General features: G+C 41.3%; 1 protein-coding gene across 11 annotated transcripts in view; it reads right to left on the bottom strand.

Annotated features, from left to right (window-relative positions):
• dgkh (diacylglycerol kinase, eta) overlaps window positions 1-27,807 on the bottom strand; it is a 112,749-nt gene that overhangs the window by 23,637 nt on the left and 61,305 nt on the right. For all 11 annotated transcript variants that reach the window (XM_051959032.1, XM_051959023.1, XM_051959027.1 and 8 more), the window contains 12 exons: window positions 21,884-22,046; window positions 21,692-21,800; window positions 19,994-20,215; window positions 19,728-19,819; window positions 18,601-18,700; window positions 11,531-11,843; window positions 9,809-9,940; window positions 5,987-6,121; window positions 5,782-5,899; window positions 5,571-5,681; window positions 4,398-4,494; window positions 1,840-1,947 (listed from right to left, as the gene is read on the bottom strand). In XM_051959032.1, the coding sequence (XP_051814992.1) occupies window positions 1,840-1,947; window positions 4,398-4,494; window positions 5,571-5,681; window positions 5,782-5,899; window positions 5,987-6,121; window positions 9,809-9,940; window positions 11,531-11,843; window positions 18,601-18,700; window positions 19,728-19,819; window positions 19,994-20,215; window positions 21,692-21,800; window positions 21,884-22,046 (1,700 nt within the window). The remainder of the gene's footprint in view (window positions 1-1,839; window positions 1,948-4,397; window positions 4,495-5,570; window positions 5,682-5,781; window positions 5,900-5,986; window positions 6,122-9,808; window positions 9,941-11,530; window positions 11,844-18,600; window positions 18,701-19,727; window positions 19,820-19,993; window positions 20,216-21,691; window positions 21,801-21,883; window positions 22,047-27,807) is intronic.

The following is a 27,807-nucleotide window of genomic DNA, read 5'->3' as shown; positions in this document are numbered from 1 at the left end:
AATAATATAAATATAAATGACAATATGCTTTAAAAAAGTATTTTCTTACAAATGGTAGCTTGTTCTCTCACTATGTGTGACCATCAAATTAATTTGTCATTATTTTCAGTTTGTTTTTGTTTTACAGTTTTTGAACATTACAATATTCACTACTTTAATGTATTTTATGGCACCCTGCCTGCCTCATTTTTGCATAATTTTTATGTACACACTACTGTTCAAAACTTTGGGGTCACCCAGACAATTTCATGTTTTCCATGAAAACTCACACTTTTAATCATCAATGAGCCTTTCAACACCATTAGCTAACACAGTGTAGCATTAGAACACAGGAGTGATGGTTGCTGGAACCCTATGTAGATATTCCATTAAAAATCAACTGTCTCCAGCCATAGTAGTCATTTACCACATTAACAATGTCTAGATTGAATTTCTGATTCATTTAATGCTATCTTCAGAAAAAATTATTTTCTTTCAAAAATAAGGACATTTCTATGTGACTCCAAACGTTGGAAATGGTAGTGCGTATATATAAGAAGTACAAGTAGAAGTATAGAATAATGGTTCTGAGACGGTTAATATAGAAGTCAGAATTGGTTAGAAAAATTGCATATGGGTATTTTCTGAAATAAAAATGCCAAATATTGGGAGCCTTGTCCTTTAATTTAGCTGTAACAGGGAAGGTTTGTGAACCCACATCTCCGTCATTCTTGCTCTGTCAGCTCAGTTTAGCTGGAATGAAAAATGAGCTGTTTCTGACAGAAGAGCCCCCAAACGCGCCCGATATCGATCTCTGCCAGCAAACTGTGCATGAAAAGGTCAAAGCAAGTGAGGAGGAAGCATCGGCCCGAGTGCACAGACAGACTCAGCAAAAAGCTGAATAAACTGCTGGACGCTGAACGCTCTGAGCTGTCATGTAGGGAAATCACCACTAGATGGACCCATTTAGAAAGAAATCCTGGGATTCTTTCTTCAGGTTTTGGTTTCACTAATGTGCATTTGAGCAGCATATGTCAAATAATATGTCTTATTTGATGTCAGTATATGTGTGCTTGTGCTTAAACTCCACCAAACACCGTGTGGACATGAGCTCCTACGAACAATTCAACTCAGTTTATCTGGAAAATACACCTTTGCACCTACCAACATAATGCACCTTGCATATATTTAGTGAAACTACATGTTTACACACAACTGCTCCTTGTATAGCATTTTTGCACTACTTAAGCCATGACTTTTTCATATACGTTTCGCAATATCCAGAAGAGCACTACAGTTTTTATCATTTTTAATACACTAACAAGCTGTCTTTAAAAGAATAAGCCATCCCAGATACACTTGCACATTTTATTTCTTCTACTAAATATTTGCACATTTCTTACTGTACTTTCATAATGCTGTCAGATTTTGTACTTCACTGTACACTGTGCAAAGACAAAAAGGGAATCTTATGCTATACATGTGCGTGCATGATGACTAAGTTTATCTAAATGCCCTCCCCCTGCTTCCTGAAGCACCAACACAACAGTTACATAACACCGAATGCACAAACTAAATGCATGCGTGAGTCCAAGGGTAACCTCTGCAGGGGCTCACTGAGGGGCGACTGCAAAAAGACACTCCGATCCCTCTGCAGCCCGTCTGCTCCGAGCCTTAAACAAACAAGCACAGATATCTCTATGGCCGTCCCTCCCCCCTGCACCTCCGGGCCATCGGGGTCACGTCAAAGCAGGATGGCCTGTTTCTAGCTCCAGGAGTGAAAATGCTTCTTTTACTCTGCAAAGATGGTCCAAGTTGGATGCCGAGAACACAGAGAATATCTGCTGTAAATGTACTCACATCATCCTCCTTGGTGCCGCCCCAGAAGTTGGTCCCTCCTGCATAGCTGGGAATGTTTAACACGGCGATGCCCTGAAGGCTGGGCAGTGGGATGTACTGACCGTCACACTGGGAAGGACAAATAAACAGAGCTCAGCTGGAACAGTGAGGCAAGAAAGAAAGGAAGGTACATGTATGTATACCACTACTGTAGATACCGTAATTTCCGGACTATAAGCCGCTACTTTTTCTCACACTTTGGACCCTGCGGCTTATACAAAGATGTGGCTAATGTACAGATTTTTACGTGCGAGCTTCATGCCATCATTAAGTTTGGCCTCGTCACATCAGACTAATAAAATTACCAAACAGGTCACAGTGGACCATTGACACTGTTCAAATTAAATCAAACACACACTAAATTCTTCAGATCAATCATTCTTCAATCATGCTTCATGCACACACCCTCGTCATGGAAAACCTGCTCTCCTTTAACCTCGGCAGGTTACGGTGTGTGTGAGAGAGAGAGAGAGAGAGTGTGTGTGTGTGTGACGTGAGGAGGAGCGCTGCAGCTGTGTGTTGTGTGTTGCAGACACGAGTGTGGAAACGGAGGCAGAGCGAAATGCACCACGATGATATACAATACAATGAAAAACTTAAAGAAAAGTTTTAGCGCTAGCGTGCTAAGCTAAGTGCACTAGTGCTAGCTTAGCGCGTTGGAGTTGGCAGCGTGCGTGGACTGACTCCATGTGTTTCACTGTCATGTTGCAGGCACTGTTTGGGAAGAAAGTATGTATTTAATTACAGGTTAAATAAAATCTTTCAGTGTAAATATCTCATGTTACAACTTGGACACCTGCGGCTTATAGTCAGGTGCAGCTTAAATATGTACAAACCTTTTTTCTTTTTAAATTTAGTGGGTGCGGCTTATATTCAGGTGCGCTCAATAGTCCGGAAATTACGGTACTTCATCAATGTGTTGAAGGGATTGAAGGGCATTCTGCCATTCAGACATCGGTCGCTTTTATGTCGATCATGTCAAATTTAATCAACTCAGAGGAAAAACTCCTAAACAGCTGAAACAACTCAGAGGATAGACTGCTAAACAACTGAAAACAACACACATTTAGAGGAAAACTCCTAAACTGCTGGAAGCAACACATCTTTAAAGGAAAGAATACCAAAAAGCTGGAAGCAACAATTCAGAGGAAAAACTCCTAAACAGCTGGAAGCAACAAAGACAAAGAAAAGACACATAAAAAGCTGAAAGAAACAGACATTTAGAAGAAAAACTCCTAAACAACTGGAAGCAACACATATTTAGAGGGAAACCTCCTATAAACAGCAACAAAGTCAAAGAAAACACTCCTAGACAGCTGGAAGCAGCAAACTTTTAGAGGACAAACTCCTAAACAGATGGAGGCAACACACATTTAGAAGAAAGACTCCTAAATTGCTGGAAGCAACAAACTCAGCGAAAAAAACAACAACTGCTAAACAACTGGAAGGAACAAACTCAAAGGAAAGACACATTAACAGCTGGAAGCAACAGACATTGAGAGGAAAATCTAAACAGCTGGAAGCAACAGACTCAACTCTAGCTCCTGTTAGTCAAACACCTGGAAAAAATGGATGCTGTCCTTTGTTTCTCTGGCAGGCTGCATAAATCACTGCAGTAATTTGCAGTGATGGAAGATGTACTCAGATCCACTACTTCAGTGAAAATACCAATACAGCAAAGTAAAAAAAGTGTATTTATAGCAAAAGTCCTGCACGAAAAATCCTTCTTAAGTAAAAGTACAAACCAGCAAAATAAAGTTAAAGTACTGCAGCCTCCAAGCATGAATAAATGGAGAGGAAAGAAGATAAAACAAACTTCTGATATACAAATCTATTAGAACATTTCGTGAAATTTGAGAAGTTTGTAGGGAGCTGTGAACAATGCATGGTCATCTAAAATGTGAACTGACTACATATTTTTTGTAAAAAGCCACAAGAGTTGGAAGTTTTAATCTGTAGCTATGTTTTGTATTTGTGTTAAATTTTATTCAGTTATCTGTTGTGTCAAATCTACATCTTGATGAAGTTGTCAGACAAATGAAGGGCAGTAGAAAGAGAAAGATTCAAAAATGGAAATACTTGACTCAAGTCCAAGCATCTCAAAATTCTACTTAAATACATCATTTGTCTAAATGTATTTAATTCCTTTCCACCGTCGTTTTTTAAAACTTAAATAACCCCACAGATCCAGGAGGCTGTTTTTACTTCCCACAATGCATTTTTTTTAGGAGCTAAATATCATTTCACCACCTACTGTGAGCTGTGAGAGGTTTTTCTTTCTGATTTTCAAACTGGCAGCTGAATCTGAGGGCAGAAACAGGCCGAGCAGTTGCAGAATCATGCTTCACTTTACTTCCCCAGCACTCAAATTTAAATGATGTTTCGAGAGCTTCAGTGGAGTCAGGATCAGGTGAGTCACATCCTTATTTAAATCACTCCCTGCTGTTAGCCGAGCACTTCGACCTCCAGTTTCCTAAATCTGATGTGAGGAGTTTTAGATCTGAAAACCATAACCTCACCTCCAGCTGGACTTTCTGCTCCAGGTTCTTGTAGGTCCGTTGCAGAAGCTCCTTTGTGCCCAGAACTCCGTACCACATCATGTTTTTGGTGCGACTCCTGCAGAAACAAGGCCAACGGTGTTCACTTTGTTCATTTCTAAACTTGTCTTGGTCATTTTAAATGCAAACCACACGTTGTTTCTTGTTATTTTCACAAGTCTCACTTATCCAGATCTTCCATCATTTGATATGATAATATGTATCTCCAGATTTTTTACATTTGCCTTCATATCAAGGGGAAAAATATTTTGTGCTATGATTTCTTTTCTTTTTTTTACACGCATTTTACTACAAAAGGCTTTCAGTAGAGATGTTTTTTCATAACTGTTTTGATGAGATTGACTGGAATCTGGAAATATTACAACCATAATGGCAGGAAACTGTCCTGACTCAGAACATGATTCACACATCTTGATATTTAATATATACAGTCGTGAACAAAAGTTTCCATGCACTTGTAAAGACCATGTATACAGCAGCCTTGAGTTTCCAGTGACTCTTATGACTCTGAATTTCCTGTGATGGAATCATTGAAACAGATGCATCTTTGCCACAAAAATCAATCATGCATTTTAGTTCTTACAAAATCTGATGTGTCAAAAACATACATACAGAAATGCAAATATCTGGTTTAATGTAGCTGTTTTCACCTCAACTAGGCACTTCTGCTAGCCATCTACAAGTTTCTGATTTGATTTTTGACTCCTCTTGACAGAATTGGTGTAGTTAAACTAAATTTGTTGGTTTTCTGACACAGACTTGTTTCTTCATCACAGTTCACAGGCTCGCAATGGGGTTTAAACCTTAATTCTAGCCTGATTTAACCATTTCTTTACCACTTTTGATGTGTGTTTGCAGTTGTTGTTCTATTAAGACACCCAACTGCGTCCAAGAACTAATCTGAAACCTGAAGCCTTTCTTCGTTATTCTAATTACTTTTTGTAAAACACCAGTTCCACTGAAACCAAAACAGCTCCAGAGCATGAAACTAACATCACCATGCTTGACGGTAGGTTTAGTGTTCTTGAGATTAAATGCCTCACTTCTTTCCTACAAACATATTCCACCTGACTGTGGTCAAAAAGACATAAATATGTTGTGCTCTCAGCTCTGAAATGGAGAAGTATATCTCACCTGCATTTCTCTGGATGTTCCTCTCGCTTGTTGTTGAACTCCAGCGAGATCTTTGCATCCAGGCCGATGCCAAAGTAGTTGTTCATGACACACTTCTCCATGTAGCCCTCTCTAGATGGACAAACATGAAAACAAACAGTCAGTAAGCAAGTCTGATGCATCGAGGAGAAGCAGATGAAAGAGGCAGATGTGGAAAAGCAGCATCTCTTACAGCGAGTCGAGGTCGGGGTCGATGAAGGGAGTGGCGCCGAACGGGTCGATGTTGGCCAGCAGCATCTTGCTAATGATGGAGCTGCCGGCGATGGAAGCAGCCAAACCTGCTCGCAAACCTGCACAGAAACACACCAAACGTCTGTAACACAACAACCAGCGTCTGAAGGACTGCGGATGCATAGTTTGGTGCTTCGTGGTTTTACCGGGGCAGATGATGCGAGTGTTGAGCACCGGCAGGTTCTCCTTGCTGGTGGTGAACGGCGTGATAGTGAAGGAACCGTAGGACTGAGTGCTGCGACTCACCCTCCTCTCAGTCGGAGAACACGGACTCTTAGCAGCTGCAACGACAGAAAATACCGCTTTTACGTCTTTTCTCTGCTCAGTTTGTGGTTCCTGAGGTCCAAGACAACAGAAGATACTAAACAGCATCCTTTATGTACGTCATATAAATCCAATCAACCCACCAGAGGGCAAACATCAAGCACAATATTAATCAGTCAGACTATATTCATACAGCACTTTTTTAACAAATCAAAGCGATCTACGAGTTACTGACAAAGCATAAATTTTTTTTAAATATATTCGAAGACTAAACATACCAAAACAACTGAAAGAAGCTAAATATTTGATGGGTAGAGAAAACAAAACAAAAATCTGTTAAAAATTAAGATAATGTAAAATAAATAAATAAAATTAACTAAATGTGGTTAAACAGCAAAACTTGAAAATAAAACACAATAAATAATAATGATTAAAAAATAAGAATAAATACTGAAACCATAACGTCCGCTGAAAAATAAACTGATTATGACTAAACAGTAAAATGTTCAAATAAAATTGAACAAATGATATTTGAAAAAAAATATGGTAAAATCTGTATAAAAACTAAAAACACAAAATTAGAATATAAGTTAAGTATAGTTAAGACAATAAAAGACAAACAAATAAAAATTTGCATAAAATATATGAAATTCTACATAAAATAGGCTTAAACAGTAAATTGTTAAAAAAATTGAGGAATAAAAATGATAAGAAAAGTATAAAAAAGAGATATTACAATATAATATTAGAAATATTACTATTACCAAACTGTCATCAATATTATATTCTATTATGATATGGGTGAATTGATAAACTGATTTTTTTTTTAAAAGTTTTTAAAAAAAAAACATAAATATTGAACATTTTTTGTTTAAAAAACTAAATATTTTAAGCTCGTCTCTCACTGCAACTAATGATTGTTTTCATTGTCGATTAATCTGTTGATTGTTTCCTAAAAGTAAGTAAAATCTTGATCAGTGTAAATCTTGATTTGTTTACAACCCAAAAATATTCAGTTTACCGTCACAGAGCAGGAAAAAACCCTGAAAATATTCACATTTAAGAAGCTGCAATCAGAGAGTTTGGATTTTTTCGCTCAAATCTATCACCAAGTACTTGCTTTGCATTAAAACTGCTCTTGAATAAAAGGAAGATTTTACAGATGGAGCTGTCCGACATCTTGTCACGAGGTTATAAACGCATCGAAGTCTGGCTGTTTTAGATGTTTACTGAAGGGTAGATTTGAGAATCGAGTGTTCATTTTCAGACCTTCTGAGGGTATTTTCAGGTCAGAAAAAAAAGTAGACGAAGCTGAGGGTTCGACTGATTCCTCCTCGGCTGGAAAATGTGTAGAAGGAAGGAAGCAGCCGCACAATAAACAGGAAGAATTTCTGCCGCAAAGACAATAACACATCCTGCAGCCGATCCATAGCAACCTGCATCCACAAACACAGCAGCCTCCACAGGTACCATTAAAGAAGCTCTGTGGAGGCCAAGGAGTCGACAAACAGCCGATCCTGCTGCAGGAGAAGTTTCTCTGAGCACTTTTAGCACTAATCCCTGAGTTTATTTATGACAGGAAACATGATTTGCGTCAGCAGGGCTTTTTTTCCATTAGCTGAGAGTCTGGATGTCTGTGCTGCAGGGAGTTCAACGGCCACAAGGGGGCAGCATTTCAAACCTGTCAGAGAAAATCTGCCTTTTACTGTGATAGTTGTCCACCTTTAACTTCAGAGGAGGATGGGTTTCTCTTTTAGAAGAGAACAGACAAGAGGAAGATGTTTTTTAAAGGTGTTCTCCTAAATCAGGCCTCAACCACTAATTAAATAAAGTGTCTTTTAGATGTCGTCACTGAGACGAAGGCCGGCTGCCAAAGTGGAAAGACTCGAGCAGGACGGCAGGTTAAGTGTTTGGAAGCAGCCCAGAATGAGAATGCATCGGGGCCAAGGAGGTAAAAGGTTTGCACACAGGCCTTAATGGTGTTTTAGCATTTAATAGCTGAGTTTGGCTGTGCAGAATTAAAATTACAGATATCTATAAGGTCATTCTGACCAGTCAGAACCACAGGTAGTGAGCTCCGTCATTCAGTTCACGCTGCAGGTATCTCAAACTTTCAGTCTGAACAGATGCTGCTCACTGGATGTTTGGTCGTGGATAAGATACATAGAAAAGGCTGTGAAACAGAAAAAGAATAGAGAATGAGAACTTCGTTTACGGTGGAAATTTACTAGAAGTTGAGTTTCAGTTTGCTGAAGCTGCTGTTTTCAGTCAGTTTAGTTTCAATAAATTGTATTTCACTAAAGTAAATCTCCCGCGTCGACTCCCTACTTTACAACTGGGGGCTCGTCTGGGATTTTCAAATCTGCTGTTTGGTGATGTTCGTCTTGTTGTGACATTCAGCTTAATATGGCTTTAAGAATTAATGTATGTTGTCATAATTCACATTTTTGAAGTTTCTGAGGCTAACAAACTAATCTTGACATGGCGGTAAATCGGCTTATTAGATGCTATTACGCTGCGCTACGTTTTCTCATTTGCTGTAACTTCGCAAAATTATTTCAGCAACTCGAAACTTTACATCTTAAATTAGGATCATGGCCACCCAGAATTAAACTTTACATATCCGGAACTGAACTTACATCTAGTCAGGATTCTGTAAATGAACTCAACTTGTCAATTTTCTTGAGCCATTTTGAAAACCCCGGGCGAGCGCCCGGGGTTTTCAAACCTGTTGGGTGATACTAATGTTTGTTTGGTTGTGGCATTCAGCTTATTGTGGCTGTAATAACTATTATTGTGGTGTTTCCACAAGCTTTGAGGTTTTTGAGGGGCAACATCTACACCAGCTTGTTGATACTGTTATGGCCTCAGTGCCATCTTATGTAGAAAAGTAAGTCGCCTCCTATTCGCTTCACTTCTGACGTAACCACCAATCTTTGGACTGTACCTTCAAAACTTTACATTCAGACAAGTCATAATCTAGTTTGAAGACATTTACAACAACATTCCGACCCATTTAATCCTTATTTTAAAATCTGAAAAGGACAATCCACAAATGTTGAATTAAGGGGAATCAAAGGCATCTTCAACTGGGATCACGGCCAGTCAGAATTAAACTGCAGATGTCTAAAACTGGAATTACAACTAGTCAGAATTCACCTGGAGATTTCCGCAACTAAATGCAGCTTGTCAATTTCCTTGAGCCATTTCATGAAAATTAAAGTCTGGGATTTTCAGCTGATCATATGCAGTTTCGATTGAAGTGGCTCAGTGTGTTTGAAGTGAGCTACACATGTCTGCATTGTAGCTTCGCCCACTCCAAACTTTACATTCTGGCAAGTCATAATTCCACTTTTAAGACATCTACAGCATCATTCTGATCAGTTCTAATCTGAATATTTAAATCTAAAAAGGGCAATCCAGTTATGGCAAACCAATTGGAACTACAATTATGACCAGTCAGAATTAAACTCTGGATATCGACAACTGGAATTACAACCAATCATAATTCAGTTGCAGATGTCTGGACTCAGAAACACCTGAAAGGTATAAGTGACGCTGTTTGTTCTGGTAGAACGACAAATTGGATATTCAAAATGAGCTTTTTCAAAACATACTAAGTTTAGCTATTAAATGTCAACCAGCTCGCCTCAGGTTCCAGATGTGCAAGAAGACCAGATGTGAGTCAGAGTTAAAACACTTACAGGAAACTGCCTCCAGCTCCTTGGTGTCTTCGTCCTTCTCGCTGTCTCGGTTTTCCTCCTCGCTGTCCTTCCTGAACTCCAGCGGCGATGGAAGCTCGGTGTCTTCAGTGTGGGCGTTCTGCTCATCCACCACTAACAGAACAAACACAGGAGACAGAAAACAGTGTGTGTAGATGTGTGTCACATTATATAAAAATACAGTGATATCTCCATCATTAATTAAAAGGCTGATTATCTTCTGCATGAGCAAAAGCACTGATTTCTGCTCTCATGTAACTTCCGAAACACTATTTTCAAACATATTCTAGCTTGAAATGGTGTTTAATTCACGTCTATTACATAAAAACCAAGGATCTGTAAAAATTTGAAAAAATGTCCAATTTTCAACTTTCCAACATTCCTTAAACTAATCATGTGTGACATAGGCTTCTGTCAGGAAAATAAAGCAGCAAATAAAAAAACACTCTCTGATATTAAAATGAAACATTTAGATAAAAATCCAATGATTTCTTTCTGTTTCTACAATTTATGGTCAACAAATTAATTATAAAAACATGGAAATTCAAGTGGGAAATTAAAAAAAAGGATTCTCTGATACTACAGTGCTACATTCAGGTGAAAATGTGGTGATTTCTATCTGTTTTTACAATTTCTGGCCAATAAATGGCATAATTTTGGTGACCACATATTGTAAAAACAGAAAACATCTTCATATTTTTACCTTTCTGATGGTTTTTGAACTAACCACATGTGATGTTCAGTCCATTCAGGAAAAATAATCAAATATACGCTTAAAATCATCATCAAAATCACATAAATCTGCAAGTTTAATTTAAAAGTACATTGGAAAAAAAACTGTAAAATGCATTAGTGATCAATAAGTGAATTGAATATTAATGTTTATTTCGATTTTATGATGCTTTGTTCATAGAAAAACACCCCATGAAGATAAAATCCCTTCTTGGGATATTGTTGAAAACAAGGTGATTTCTTTCTGTTTTAACAGTTTCTGGCCGATAAATGGCAGAATTTAGGTGACCAGAAACTGTAAAAACAGAAAAAAAATCACGTCATTTTCACCTTTCTGACAGTATTTGAACTAACCATGTGTGATGTTCAGTCCACTCAGGAAAATTAACCAAATCTACGTTGAAGTCATCATGAAAGTGACTTAAATCTGCAAGTTTAATTTTAAAATATGTTGAAAAATAAACTGTAAAATCCATCAGTGATCAATAAGTGCTCAAATAAATAATATTTATTTAGACTGTAAGATGCTTTATTCATAGAAAAACACTCCCTGAAGATAAAATCCCTTCAAGCTGATACTACAGTTACATATTTAGTTGAAAATAAGATGATTTCTTTCAGATTTTGCAGCTTCTGGCCAAAAAATGGTATAATTTTGGTGATTTGCTTTTAAAATCGATAAAGGTGCATACATTTTTACACAAGGGGCTCCAGAAAGTTGTTTACAAGTGTATGTATATTTGGATGTGTCCATATTTCCACTAAAACTACAGTCTTTGGTTTGACATTTCACCAACTTTTGAAGCCATTAACATCGGTAGAAGTTGATGTGCGGGGATTTTGGTGAGTCAAGATTCCACTTTTTTTTTGCCATTTTGACTAAATCATGATGTGGACTCATTTAAAGGACCACAGGAACTTTACTTTCCGTTGAAAAATGAGCCTCACAGTGAGCAAAAACACTGACCGTACCTCTGACCGCCTGCTCTATGATCTGTCGGACTGCTTTCTTCAGACTGTTCGCTCTCAGCATCAGCTGCTCGCGGCTCTTGAACAGCTGATGAGGCGAACCTCCTCCTCCTCCTCGTTTCTCCGTCTCCTCCTCCTCCAGCTTCTCCTTCAGCTCCGTCAGACTCTCCTCGCTGGCCTCCTCCTCCTCCTCTTCCTCCTCCTCCTGCTCCTCCTCCACGATGGGAGGCGTCGGGTGAGGCAGCGGCGGCAGAGTCTGGCACTCGCTGTTCAGCGTCTGCAGGAGGGAGTCCAGCTTCTCGTTCAGGATGGCACACTGTCGGAGAGACAGAAGCAAATTAGCAGAAATTTAATATTTAGGGAGTTGCCTTTCTGCAGAAAATGGGAGGAAAATGAACATCTGCTGTAGTGTTTTGAGATTAGATTAGACTTGATTCAATATTTTTGAAATTGCACTGAGTAGGAAGACAACAAAATGCAGTTAAGCATCTAACCAGAAGTGCAAAAGTGCATTATTTAAGATAAAATAAAACTTCTTGCGTCAGATATTGCTCAGACAAAACTGAACAAAATGACATAAGATAAGAGATGCAGTGAATAAAAAGTAAAAATCAATGCGATTTAAGCCTGATATAATAATGAAATATAATAGTTGAGTTAAAATAAGGCTAGAATAGAGCAGTATAAAGTCATACTGGCAGCTATAGAGGGCTACTAAGTGAAATCACACATGATAATCAAGGGGGTGAAGAGTCAGAGGTCCACAGATTGGCCATGTAGTGCACAGAGGACAACTTCACTCTCAGAGCAGGGAAAAACAAAGAGCTAATGGTACATTTTAGGAGGTGTGGTACTGATCCGCTTCCTGTGTGTGGAGAGGGTTCACAGTTTCAGATTTCTGGGAAGCCTCATCTCTGACCAGCTCACATTTTCAGACAACACTTACAGCTGCTGTGAAGAAGGCACAGCAGAGACCTCATTTCCTAAGACTTCTTCAAAAGAGCAACCTGTGTGAGAAGCTGCTAGTGCTCTTCTATCGTTCCAGAACGCTCCGCAAAGGACAAAAAGGCGATAGAAAAAGTCACTAACACTGCACAGAAAACTGGTGGCTGTCTGAACGACTGCCCTCAGGAAAGCACTACAGGTGTCTGAAAACTCGGACTGCCAGATTCATCCCAAAGCAATCTCTCTATTGAAAGGTTTGAAACTATCATGATTATATGAATGTACACTATCTTAACCTTATAGAGCCCAGCATAGCGCCGGTGCTACGACTGCATTTTCATTTTTGATTGGCAGAAGATTTGAAACCAGATAAGACAGATCAATCAATCGATCATTAGACTAACATTTCACACATTCACCAGGTCTCAGAGCACTTTGCCGTTGCAGTGATGAGTTTGTAAAAAATACACAATAAAGCACACATCACAATAAAGCACACATAACAAAAGTCTTAATAAACGAGACCACGGGACATTGTGCAGCTTTTTTTTTTTACAGCTTTGCACTTTTTGTATTTTGAAATATGTGTGAAAAAAACAAAAAGATTTTCTTTTTTTTTAGGTTTATTGCACTTTTAAGCAATTTATTGTAGTAGTTGAGACATAAGTCAATACATATTATTAAAATTTGGGATATAAAGGTGATATTGATGTAAAACAAATAAAAATACTCCAAAAAATTGCACTACAGTATGTAAAAATGTAAGACCATGTCCTGGTGGACTTGCACAATGGCAGGTCCTAAAGGGTTAATTTATTATTCTGTGTGTTTGATTGTGTGACGTGTGTCTTTATTGTGGTTTTCTGTGTGTTTCATGGTACGGATGTGTTGAATGAAGCCTCATTTGCTCCAATTTTGGTGTATTTTTAATGCAATGACAAAAAAGAATCCTATTCTATTCTATTTTATTCTAAAAAGCAAAAAGCTATAAAGATATACATAGAAAACAATATTGAAATCTACTAATTGAGCTAAAATAAGGCGAGAATAGAACAGTATAAAGTAGTGCTGGAAGTTATACAGGAGTAACATCACACACGATAATTAAATATGATATCACACCTAAAAATGAAATAAATATTAAATATTGCACATAGTGATAGTGCAGAAATGCTGCACGTTATCAAAAAGCTGCAAATGAAACTGAAATATTGCACCTGAGAAACAAATATATATGAAATACTCCATGTTACATATTGAACAGTTTGGTATATTATGGTATAAACTGAATGAGCAGAACACTATTATACACAAATATACGAATAAAAAGATGAGAATACAGTATAAAAAGCAATAAAATGGTGATCTGAGCAGTAGAAAGAGTGTCAATAGAGTAGATAGTATAAACTGTATCAACAGTATAAATTGAAAATGCCAAAAACACGACGTTCTTGGTTTACGACCAACTTTATTCCACCTCCATGTTCCACACCGGGTAAAACAACAACAAGATCTCGCAGACTCCCGTGGTAACACATGACCTAGCACAGGAAGTTAACAATCTCCCTCTATCTTAAAAAGATTTTTTTTTAATTAATAATGAATAACAGGTTTACCTTAACTGATAAAACACTGAGTCACCATAAACAAATACTTGTCAGAACACATTAATATTTCAAGTGTGCTCAGGTAAGTAGATTTCATAACAACAAAAAAAAACTGTACCCAAACAAATGCTTAACAGTGCAAATAACATCACAGCAGCCAGACACCCTCATCCAGTGCTTTAAGAAGCACAAGTGGGGAAGCACCTTTCTTAGTCAAACAATCAGCGAGTTGTGACTTAGCCTCTGACCAACACACCTCTTTGATGCTGTTAACCTGCAGTAGTTCTTTAATGCTGCTTATTTCTAATCTGAGTCTCTTCTCTGTGACCTGTTTTGTGGACTTAAGAGCATCAAACAGGGAATGATTGTCGGTGACACAGATAAGCGGAGGAGTGTTGAGACCAGCTTCACCAGTGGTGAGCTCAGAGTAGAGTGTAGCCAAGAACATAGCACTGTCAATACCATCTGACATGGCAAGGGTTTCTCCTGCCAGTGTGCTTCTTAACACACGTCTAATTCTTTTAGACTGCCAAAACAAAGGGGAGAACTTTCCTGCTTTTCCCATGAGAGCAATCAAAGCCCCTCCTTGTGTGCCTCCATCTGGAAGATTGCCCAGTGAAGCATCACTGAAGACAACTAAACTCAAGTCATCACTGTTGCCCAAGTGTTGAAACTTAAGTATGACCTTCTCTGACTTAAGTTTACGGATCACTTTGTTCACTTCATGTATGGACTGAACAGTAGCATTTTTAATGTTGGATGCCAGGCTACATGCATCAAACATAACATCTGGTCTTGTTTGTTTGCAACCCACAAAATCTGTCCTATTTTGGACCTGAGTTGTTCTCTCTCTGGCTCGTTCAATAGAGCATCTCTCCGTACAGCACGTGCTGTCTGTAAACAAACTGGCTGCAGGTTGTCGATGTAACTGTGCTGATATACCTGCACTTCACCACCAACAGTAGCAATGTCCATTCCCACATATGAAAAACTCTCATGTTCTTCACGACCCACATGAAAAGCAGACTTAAGCACAGAGATGACATTGGTTACAAAGTACTCTGATCCTGCCCAAAGAAAATCATCAACACGGCATGCCAGTACTCCTGTGACCTCAGACTGCTCATCCTGCCAATAGAACACTGCAGGATCAACTTGTGACACTTTACCACCAGTGTTTAGCATGAATTCTTTAACCTTGTTGTACCAGTAGAGGTAAGCGTCCGCAAGTCCATACACACATTTCTTTAGTTTCCACAGAACATTGTCCACGCCTGTTTCAAGTGGGGGACGAATGTAAATGTCTCTTGACAGCTCCATGCCCTGCAAAAAGGCAGACTTAATTTCCATAGAATTAACTTTCCATTTGTTTTGACAGATCACAGCTAACAACAGCCGGAGCGACTCTGATGCACATGTGGGAGAATCTTTCTGTAACTCATGAATATTGACTTCTTCAAAACCTCTCGCCACAAGGCGTGCTTTGGGAACAATACCATTAGAAGTTTCTTTCAGTGTACAGACCCATCTAGTTGAAACACATTTTTGACCTTTATCCGTGATTTCTTCGTAAACATTGTTATTTTTCCAGTTTTCAATCTCTTGCTGTTACCAGCATCAAAAGAGATGTCTTTGGTAATGAGTACACCAGCATCGGTGTTTTCACATTCAGTGTGAAGGTTTTCAACATGTGACATGTCTAATGCTTGTTTTTGTCCCACACTACCATCAGGTTCAAGATACTGCACATTGTACCAATTTTTGTATTGCCCTTTGGCTTTTCCTGCTCTGCCTAAAACTCTGGCAGCGTGCTGAACACCATTATCTCTGTTTGTAAATGTGACTGTCTGACCTGTTCTCAGTTTGACATTAGTAGAACCCACTGTATTAGCTGTATCACTCTCTGTTTCAGTGCACGTCTCATTAGTTTGTCTCACGTTTTCTCCCTCATCTGTCTCTGTGTTTTCAGGGATTTGCTTTTCTCCATTAACACTCTCTTCCTCTGACACATCAGTGTGTACCATGCTTTCATGTTCTGTACCATTTTCAGGAATACTGGGCAGTACAGGTTTAACCTCATCCTGTGTATTTACTTTGCTCAGCCTGGACTGCTGTACTCTGACAAGAATCCCACCATGTCTTATGAACACTACAACACCGTCCTGACCAATAACTACACCAGGACCTTTCCACTCTGTATTGTCTGCTCGCTTGTCGTACACTCTGTCTCCTGTCTCATACTTTTCATCTGTAGGCCTGAGCTGCTTGCGTAGTGCTCTCCTTATTCTTTCTGAGCACTCCATCTCTGTGAAAGCTCTCCTGGAAGCATGTAATACTGCTAAATGGTGCCCTACTCTAGTACTCATAGTAGTGCCCTCTAGAGCAGGTAGTTTATCAACCAAAACAAAAAGGAGATTAGGACTTTGACCAAACACGAGCTGGTGTGGGCTATAACCATGTACATTGATCATACTGTTTTTAGCCATAAGAGCCCAGTCAAGAGCAGTTGGCCAACCACAGCTGTTTTCCTTTTTCACCTTCAGGAGGATTTCAGTCAGTGTCAAGTTGTGTCTCTCCAGCAGCCCATTGCTCCAAGGACTGTATCCCGCTGTGGTCTTTACCTCAATGTTGAATTTCTCTGCCATGTCTCTAATCTCCTCATTGTTGAACTCTCCACCGTTGTCCATTTGGGGGCACCGTGGACACTAATCCACGAGTGAATGAAGGAGTTGACAATCTCTGAGGGTTTCTTGGTCCTCACAATGTTTCCAGCGCTGAAGCGTGTGAAGTGGTCGATGATGTGGAGGTACCATATGCCGGGTTCCAGTACATGCAGATCCATTGTCACAGTTTCATTGTATTCTGAGGCTAAGGGCAGACCAACTGCAGATTTGGGCTTGGTCCTGCAGTACCTCTGACATATCTCACAGTCACGAATGATTTCCTGCAGAATGACTGGACAGTCTTTGTCAGTATTTCCAGAGCTTTGGATGAGCCTCTGCAGCCAGTCTGCAGAGGCGTGGCCAAACTGCTTGTGAAGTTTGAGGAGAATGTTACGCTTCTCTTTTGTTGACATCTCTGCTGTGACTATGAGAACTTCACTTTCATTACAGCTCACTTCTGCATTTGCATCTCTAATGTCCACACAATAGTGTCCCGAACTAGTGAGCTCAAGAGGCACTGGTTGCTTGAACATGACAACACTGTCATTCTCCGCGTCTAAAACAGTTCCTGCTCTCTTCAGAGACAGTTTGCTCAGCAATAAGGGAGTATCAGCAGGAACAACTTCAGTTTCGATGTGGCACTTTGTTTGCCCGATCTTGGCAGGAAGCTTCACTCTTCTGTTAGAGTGAATCACTTGACCATCTCCAAATCTAAACAGTCTGCAGCTTGGAGATTCTGTTTGCAGTAGTTTGGCAAGTTGGCTTTGGCTCAGGTCCTTTATGTAACTATCCAGCCACTTTTCACCATAAACTGTACGTGTGCATGCAGTGTCAATGATAGCTGATCCCAGTGATTCAGCTAGGAAGACCTCGGAGTCTGTAACTCCTGCATTGGCAAACAGTGTAATATTACACTCCTCTACATTTTCGTCTTCTGTCAATTTAACGTCATTCATCCGATGAGGACAGTCTTTAGCCCAATGGTACATGCTCTGGCAAATGACGCATTTTGTTCGGTTACCATATTTGTCAAGTGGATTAGTACCTTTCAGTGGCTGCCGCTGTCCACTTTGTGGCGTGCTCCACCTGAATGTGCCCGGTGATCTTTGCTCCGTGAAAAAAGCTTGAGTCTCACTGCCGTTGCTTACTCTGGTAGTTTTTCCTCCGAAAATCCGCTTCAAAGCTGACTTCATAGAGGCGAATGTTAAATCCGTGCACGCTGTGAGCGCTAGCTGCCGACTCTTCTCCTCGAGACAAGCCGTGTCCAGGAGTTTAAATGCTAACACAGCGTCAGGCAGGGTCATGTTGTACTTCTTCATGCGGTTATATCTTTGCTCGAAGTCTATTATGTAGTCCGCCATGGACACCGCACCGTCTTTCGATATCGAGTCAAAAGAGGAATATGCTTCATAAATGCGGTCTTTTTCTTCTCTTAAGTATACCGCGTCCAGCTTAGCAACCAAGGTTTCCATACCGTTATCTTTGTTCAGATCGTCTGCGGGTATTTCCAAAGCAGTCTCCCTGGCTCTCCCCTCGAGCCCCAGTGCCACCGCGAGTGCCTGCTTCTTTTTGTCCAAGTCCGTAACAAGTCTCCAAATACTGACTTCATTTTGCCAACACTCGTATGGCCTGGCTTCGTCAAACTTCGGCAGTACTCTGTAGTTGGTAACCATCCTCTGCTACCATGAAAATGCCAAAAACACGACGTTCTTGGTTTACGACCAACTTTATTCCACCGCCATGTTCCACACCGGGTAAAACAACAAGAAGAAGATCTTGCAGACTCCCGCGGTAACACATGACCTGGCACAGGAAGTTAACATAAATGACATTAATGCTGTTTTGTGCAGATTCTTACTTTGAGAGACATGGTGTCGCACTCCTCGGCGTTCTCTGTGCTTTTTTCGTACGCTTTCCCCACTTTGGCAACAAAATCCTTCACCGTTTCACACAGGATCCTAAAAAAAAACAGCAAGAGAACACGTCATTTTCTTTGCTTTCTCAGTCCTCAATCTACTCTCTGTCGGTTTAATTGACAGTTTTTGCTTTTATGCCATAAAATATATTGTCGTACAATTTCTGCTTCAAGAGCTGCTCCCCTTAAATAACCTTCTGCTGTCTAATATATGCAGTTAAAGCTCAAAATTCTTCATAGTCAAGTCAAATTTTGATTTTATTTGGTTTCTTCAGGCTGGAAATGACACAAACGAGTGAAAAAAAAAAACAGTAATATGTTGTGTTCAAGGTGTTCTCCTTATGCACAATATTGCGTCTCAATAACCGGTGAAGAAGTCTTAATTTGTCTCCACATCAAACAGTTCTTACAAGGACTAAAGTGGTGTAGAAACTGCATTTTCTCATAAACTGCTAGCTATTGAGGAGTATGAATATTGCTGGACATGTTTGTTTTTTGTTTTTTTTAAAAGAAAAGTATCATTTATATCACTAACACAGTATCTCACTGTTTTCTGTCATTTGTTTCTATCATTTCCAGCCAAAACAAACCCACTTGTCAATTACAAAAAAAAAACCCACTGTAAATCAATATGTTCACATCTGGAAATCAAAAACTATTTCTATCCATAAAAAAAAAAACTCTCGAAAGACATTTTAAAGGTTAAATATGGCCAGAAATAAAACTCCCACAGCTGTGAGATTTGGTGAGGACACAGATGGAATAATTTCCAATAGACCCAAACGATTGAAAGGCTCCAACAGAGGAGTCAAAATTATTAATTATCAGCCCTTGAAAATGGAAGAAAGTGCAGAAATGTCAATCATGGCTGGTATCTGGGCTTCAGAAAGCTCCTCTAGGAGGAAATATGGATGGATCCACATTTCCTGGTAAAAATACAGTCTTTGGTCGACGTTTCGCCTCACAGTGCCACAATGACAATATGAAATAGAGAAACAGCTGCTGAAACGTACTTTTGTGTCCTAAATGAACCCTGCAGACATGCTTTTAAATGTCAGATTGTGACTCACTTGGCAGAGGAGATGACCACAGAGTGCTGCTCCGAGTTCAGGATCTTTGTGAGGTGAGCAGCAACCGAGTCCTCATAGGCTGAAATATGAAACTGCAGAGAAAACGCACAAAGAAAACAGATTTAAGAAGCAAAGAAAACTGCAACTGAATGCTGTGATTTAGTAGTAAATATTGCAGATTAAATAGCAGGTTTGTAACAAGTCTAAAAGGAAGAAATGAGTGTTTTTCTGAGCAGTTTTGACCCCGAGGGAACAGAAAATGCTACCTGGCAGTCGTCGGCTCCCTCGGGTGTGGTCGGGCAGCTGTGTTTGGGTGGGATCTTGATCTCGTAGGTCATGATGCTCCAGCGGTCCAACATCTTGGTGCTGGCTCGCTCCAGCTTCTCCAGGATCTGAGGCAGCTGAGTGTCGTCATCGCAGGATGGACCCCAACCCAGAACCCGGGCTAGATCGTTTCCAGTGCCCAGTGGTAGCACGCCGAGCTGGCACTGCAGGAAGACACAGCGTTTATCAGGCTTAGTGCAGTCTGAATGTGTCTCTGTCTATCTGTAACTTCACCTTCTGAAACCCAAAACCTACCAGCGGGTTTGAAAAACATGCTACAGTTTTAAAAATAGCCAAAACCACATAATTTATTGGACCAACAAATGGCAAAAACAGAAAAAATCCCCACATTTTCACCTTTCTGACGGTCTTTGAACTCATCATGTGTGATGTGCAATTCAGTCGGAAAAATTAACTAAATCTACTTTGACAATCATCAACAAAACCACTTCATGCTACATGTTTCACTTCAAAATTTGCCCAAAATAAATCATTTCCACTTCATGAAAACCCCAAAATCCTACACTTGTGGATGGAAATGAGAAGCCATGTGTGACTTAGCTACCACGAACAATCTTATGAAAAAGCAAAAAGAATCATCAGATGTTCATCTTTCTGATAGTCCATGAACTAATCATATGTGCTGTGCGGTAAAGTCAGAAAAATGAACCAAATCTAAGCTTAAAATCATAACATTTCATCAAAAACCCAATATTCTACATGTCTAATTTAATAATTTGTCAAAATAAATTGTGTGCACCAAGTCAGACACATTAAACAAATCTAAACTTATTTTATGAAAACTGTATTGTTCTATGTCACATTTAAAAATTTGCAATTAAAATCAAATGCTTGCAATAACTATACTCGGAGACAACCAGAGAAGCTGAGAGAAAAATAAAATTGTAAAAACAGAAAGGATTGTCTGACATTTAACTTTCCAACAGTCCCTGAACTAATCATCTTTGTCGAGCATTCTCCATAAAAATTAACTAAATCTAAACTTAAAAGTGTGATACTCCTTAAAAATCATTTTATGCTACATGCTAAAAATAAACCATTTTCATCAGATTCTGAAAAAACAAAAAACATTTGAATTTAAACAGCAGTTTCTACACAGAGCACGGAGAAGACGACGAAAGAGTGGAAAACAAAACATAGTGGATGTATAAAATAAATGCAGTATGACTCACAGACAGTATATGGAAGAGCGGGTTGTTGGAAGATTTACAACTTTCCAATGGTTCTTGGACTAATTTTGCACAGTTAAATTGGGAATATGAAATAAATCCAAACTTAAAATTACTGCATTTTATCAAAATACTTTATTCTACATGCTAAAATAAACAGTTTGCACCAGATTATGTGAAAAACTAAGAATTTCGGGACTGACGACAAAAGAGACTGAGAGGAAAGTAAAATATAATGCATCAATGAAATAAAAGCAGCATGACTCAACAGCAGCAAACAGAGGAGGAAGTTACTGCAGACAAATGTGAGCAAGTAAAACGTTCAAAAGCAGCTTTGGGGTTTGGAAGGTTTATAAAATGTGGCTACTTCTGCATATAAAAGCTAAATATTCTCCCTTACATGTAGAAACTAACCAGCATCCTAACAGTGTAGTTTAACATTAGAGGTACCTGTTTGTGTAGATTGAGTTTGTCGATCTCTGATAGAACCCATCCAACGCTGCCGTCACCGCCACACACCAGGATCCGGAAATTATCGAACTTCTGAAACAGACGCAGACTGACAAACACACACCCGGTCACTCATCCTGCAGCTGACGTCGGCTATCTTCCACACAGAGAACCTTTCGTGGGTTTCCTCACCCGAGGTGTGGACCGCCGTTGACCAGGTCGAAGACTTGCGCCGGGTTCAGGAGCTGCTTGAAGCGTCGCAGGAACTTCACGCCCTGGTTGTCGCCGCTCTTGGAGTTGACGAAGACCAGGAGAGGGCTGGCACATGACGGAGGACAGGTGGCCTTCCAGAAGCCTGAGGAGACACGACAAGGAGGGGAAAGACCCGATAAACGTTCTGGGCAAATGAAAGTGTCAGAAAAATACATTTCTGTGCCATTGGTGTGAACTGTTCCCTTTTTTTTCACATTATGTTCTAGAGCTGGACTGTGGATTAGTTTAGATTTTAAGATGCTGAAGGAAAACAAAAGATGAGGATGCAACTCCTTCATCTAATAATAAAATGCTTTATTTCACTCTTTTCAAACTCATTTTCAGCCTCACGTCCATCCGAGCTGCTGCCCTGCAGTCACTAATGGAGACTAGAGGCTTCTCTGTGCACAGCTAACTAGCTTAGCCTCCACATGAGGCGTTTAGGGAACATCAGTGTATTGTAGTATCTTCTGATAACTGCACAACACATGATTAGCTCCATCAGAAACTTGAACATCCAGCCAGTGAGGCGATTCAGGTACAGTTTTATCTACATTTTGCTTTGTTCAGGATGATTTTAAGTCTTTTTTTAGAAGTGAAAGTAGTGTTCTATTTATTTAAATGTCAAAATCATTTGTCCCTAAAATTAATGAATGGTTGTACAGATTATCAATATTCAGAATTGGCATGCTGGCCATGTTTTTGCAGCCCTCGTGCTAACAGTCAATCTATAGTTTAGTTTATTTTTAAACGTGACACATAGAATAAAGAGATTTTTGGCATCACATCACAGTTTTAAGCTTAAATTTGGTGAATTTTCCCAATTAAATCACATGACAGATTTTCAAAGACCGCCAGAAAGATGAAAAAATGTGTTAATTTTTTCAATTTTTACAATTTCTGCCTGATAAATGGTGTCATTTTGGTGATTTTTTTAAAAGATAATTCCCTTTTCATACCTATCAGTGGGATTGGAGGTTTAGAGGATTTTCTTAAGAGTTTTACTTAATGTAAACTGGGGTTACTGTACGCCATACTAAGACTTCTTAACGAAAAACTGAAAAAAAATCACTTGTTTTCACCTTTCTGACGGTCTTTGAACTAACCACATGTGATGCTTAGTTCACTCAGGAAAATAAACCAAATCTACGCTTTTAATCATCAGAAAAATCACTGAACTGTACATGTTTCATTGAAAATAAACTGCAAAACAGGAGATGAAGATAAAATCCCTTCAAGCTGAGATTACAGAGAAACATTTAGGTGAAAATGTGGTGATTTCTTTCTGTTTTTACAGATTCAAGCTGATAAATGCTGTAATTTGGGCGATTTGCTTTTAAAGATAACTCTTTATTCGTACCTGTTTGTGGGCTTTGAGGTTTCTTAGTTTTATCGGATCCACACTGAGGTTGTTGGGTGACAATGTGGTGATTTCTTTCTGTTATTACAGTTTTTGGCTGAGAAATTCATTGTAGAAACATGGAAATTCTAGTGGCAAATAAAAAAAAGCATCCTCTGGCATCACAGTGATACATTCAGGTACAAATGTGGTGATTTCATTCGGTGGTTACAGTTTCTGGCCTGTAAATAGCAGAATTTTGGTGACCAGAAACTGTAAAAACAGAAAAAAATCTCCACATTTTTGATGGTCTTTGAACTAACCACATGTGATGTTCATTTCACTTTGGAAAATGAACCAAATGTAGCCTGAAAATCATCATCAAAACCACTTAAAAATATGCTGAAAACGAGATAAAAGCGACTCAAACGGATCCTTTAACATCGCCTGAGGAGCTGGAAGTCGAGTGTTGCAATCGGGAGGTGTCATGACTAAACAGCCTCATTAGAGTCGTGCATGTGTCGTGATACATGCCAGCGCTGCACATGCTGACAACACGTGTTTGTAGTAGAACACACGCACACAGACATATAATATACACTAATCTGTGGGAGGCAGCGCAGCAACACGGCTAATCTGTCGACCGTTTCCTGCACATTTCCACCCTTTATTTCGTTTTTCTTTGCATCTTCCTGCTTTATAATCTCTCTTTATTCATTGTGTGAAGTGGAGGATGGATGGGTGAGGGATGGGTGAGGGAGGAGAGCCGGGGGAGTCACGACGCTCGGCCACGTGTTCCCGTCTGCATCCCCCCACCAGCCAATTACAGCCAGACTCCCCTCTGCTCAGCCAGCGTTTGGACGGAGGAAGATTCAGCACCATGTGAGGAGACACGAAGCAAATCCGGCTTTTTTTTCCCCACACTTTTTCTGCTCCTCGTTTCATGTGGATTCCCTCGTCTTCCTGCCTCTCGCTGCCGCTTTCATCCAGACACCAATTAGCAGATGCCTTTCGCAGACTCAGTGGACTGTTGGTGTGTGTGTGTGTGAGTGTGTGCGTGTGTGTACAGCGACAGTAATCCAATCAAACGTGCTTATCTGAGTCCGTCTCGCAACTGCTGATCTCCATCTACAACCGGTTTAAAGTGAGCTCAGTCACAGCACACACCAGCAGGCTTAAAGTGGTTCGTTTGTGAGGGAGAAAAGAGAAAAAAGGTGCCCGTTCTGTCATGACTCCCGTCCTGCCTTGCTGGCTACAGACTCCTTTTTAACCTTTATGGGGGTTTCCTTGCTGATGTCATGCCATGTTTTTGGGCTCTGCCGTTGCCATGTGTTTCTGTGTTGTTTTGTACCGGTTCTCTCTCACCCTCATTAATCAGGTCAGAGTGGCTTCAGCAGCAGCTGGAGCCACTCAGGTGATTGGCCACGTAGCCTGGACTGAGCAGCTGACTCCACTCCGTCATCATCTCACCCTGACAGTTAAAAGCCGGTCGCCACATCCACTCTTCGCCGGATTGTTGTTCAAACTACTCACAGTTAGTGACACGCCAGCCAAACCAAGTTGTCTCAGAAATTGGATTCTGAAGGTTAGTTGTTGTTCTGCATAAAACCGTGTGTAACTCTGCCTTTCCTTGCTTCTCTAGTCCTAACTGCTCGGAACCCACGCACTACCGGTCTGAACCACCGCCAAGAGGATACCCCCGCCAGGACCAAGCCCAGAACCCCCGCTAGACCCACAGCCAAGAGATTACCACAGCCGAGACCAAATCCAGGGCCCAGCGCAACCCACTGCCTCAAGGTTACAACGGTCCGCAGTCAGAACCGCCGCCAAGACCGTACCACAGCCAAGACCAGGTCCCGAACCCCAACCCGATCCACCGCCAACAAGAATCCCGACACAGAACCCCAGTCCAAGACCTAGACCGGGAGGTCCAGCATCCGCCAAGACAGTACCACAGCCAAGACCAGGTCCCGAACCCCAACCCGATCCATCGCCAACAAGAATCCCAACACATCACCCCAGTCCAAGACCTAGACCGGGAGGTCCAGCAATCCCTCTCCAGAATCATCCTTCTCCCTCACAATAAAACCTTAAAATCACCACCACTCCATCCCAGTTCTTTCACCGTTTCCACCCTCCTCACTACAGACCTGACAGAACAATCCGGCCTTGAAAATGGAAACGGAGAACATGGGTCCAGACGAACCTTCCCCTTCCCAGGTTCTGCACGCAGTTTCCATCCATGGTCAACTATTGGGGCAACACAGCAAGACCTTAAGGGAGCTAGTAGAAGCAGGAAATCAGGTAACCACCCAGCTTCATTCCCTTTCCGACCAAATGACCCAGGTAGCAACCGCTCCTTCTGTTTTAGACCAGCATAGCCAAGCCCTCCACGATCTGGGGGTTTCGAGCCGTCTTCTGACCGAGCAGATGGGAAGTATGACAGCCCAGCTGCACCAGATTACCACCGTTCTGGCTCAACTCTCCAGTCCACAACCACCACCGGTCCCCCCACCGACTCAACCACCACCGAGCCCTGAACCTATCGCCACGCCCCGGACCATTTTTCCGGAACCCAAGATGCCTATCCCCGAGCGCTACGCTGGGAATCAAGGAGCCTGCGGTGACTTCCTTATGCAGGTTTCCCTAGTTTTTAGCGCACAGCCACAGACCTTTCGTACCGATGAGCAAAAGATCTCCTATACCCTGGGCTTATTGACAGGAGCAGCGCTTCGGTGGGGATCAGCGGTTTGGCAAAATAAGAGACCAGCCTGTGCTTCATATGCCGCCTTCACGGAGGAAATGAAGCGCGCCTTTGACCACCCGGTGCGCGGAGCGGACGCCATGAAGAGGCTGGGAAGCCTCAGCCAAGGCGGACAAAGTGTTGCAGATTACGCGGTGGAGTTCCGGACATTAGCAGCCGCTGTGGACTGGAACGATTCAGCCCTACGGTTCCAGTTTCTCAGAGGATTGAGCGAGGAACTAAAAGACGAGTTGGCTCACCGAGACGAAATCGAGGATTTAGATTCACTCATAGACAAGGCAATCATCTTGGATAACCGTCTGCGAGAAAGAAGAAGAGAGAAGAGGCATACGAACCCACAGGTGTCTCGCTTTTCCCCCCCAGTCCACCCACGCCCGGGTCCTCGGTCCCGCGACTCCGGCTCCACAGTGCCGTCCCTTCCTCCTCCACGTGGGAATCTCTCTGTTCCGGTTACTCCAACGTCAGGAGAGGAGCCCATGCAGCTGGGTCGGGCTCGCATATCCCCGGAGGAACGAGCAGAACGTCTGAAGAGAGGAGCCTGCTTTTACTGTGGAGAACGGGGACACCTAGTGGCCACATGCCCATCCAGGCCGGGAAACGTCACGGCTCACCTCGGTCTGGGGGGGTCCGGGTGAGCCAAACATCTCTCTCCCCTTTTTGACTCATCTCCAGGTACCTGCGTCTATATGCTGGAAGTCGCACCGGTCCACAGTAGGGGCTCTGGTGGACTCTGGAGCCGAGGGCAATTTTATTGATGAAACTCTGGTCAGTCAACTTTCGTTACCTATTGAACCTATAAAACCACCTTTATGTGCCTTGTCTCTCAATGGTCGCCGTTTAGCCCAGGTGAGTGCCCAAACTGTCCCAGTCACCCTCAGAACCTCAGGCAATCACGTTGAATCACTCATATTTTTTGTACTTTCCGATTTAAATTCGCCTATTGTCCTGGGCTATCCATGGTTGAGACTTCATAATCCCCAAGTAGACTGGCAGCTAGGGAAAATTTTGACTTGGAGTTCAGACTGTCATGCCAAGTGTCTAGTATCCGCCCAAAACCCAGGGGATTCGGAAACAAAACCGCGGTCGTTACCTCCCGATTTGACCAACGTTCCCACAGAATACCACGATTTGGCTTCCGTTTTCGATAAAGACCGAGCCGTGTCTCTGCCTCCACATAGGCCGTACGACTGCGCCATAGATCTATTTGAGGGAGCCCCCCTTCCTAGAGGTCGATTGTATAACCTCTCAAAACCAGAAAGAGCTGCCATGGAAACATACATCAAAGAATCGCTAGCGGCCGGTCTGATCCGTCCGTCCACATCTCCAGTCGGGGCTGGAACCTTTTTTGTGGGAAAAAAGGACGGCGGACTCAGACCATGCGTGGACTACAAAAGATTAAATGAAATCACCGTTCGGAACAAATACTCCCTTCCTCTCATAGACTCAGCCTTTACTCCCTTACACGGCGCCTCGATCTTTTCAAAATTAGACCTCAGAAATGCTTATCATCTGGTGCGGATACGGGAGGGGGATGAGTGGAAGACGGCCTTTAACACTCCTTTGGGGCATTTTGAGTATTGTGTCATGCCTTTCGGTTTGACCAATGCCCCGGCCGTCTTCCAGCATCTCGTCAATGACGTCCTGAGGGACTTCCTGGACCGGTTCGTTTTCGTCTACCTCGACGACATCCTGATCTTCTCCCGCGGCCTGGAGGAGCACCGACGGCACGTGAGGATGGTTCTCGGGCGTCTGCTCGAGAAC

This window comes from Acanthochromis polyacanthus, chromosome 14, assembly GCF_021347895.1.
Source record: "Acanthochromis polyacanthus isolate Apoly-LR-REF ecotype Palm Island chromosome 14, KAUST_Apoly_ChrSc, whole genome shotgun sequence".
NCBI lineage: Eukaryota > Metazoa > Chordata > Actinopteri > Pomacentridae > Acanthochromis > Acanthochromis polyacanthus.
The sequence above is the reverse complement of the archived record's forward strand: the minus strand, read 5'-3'. Positions and strand labels throughout refer to the sequence as shown.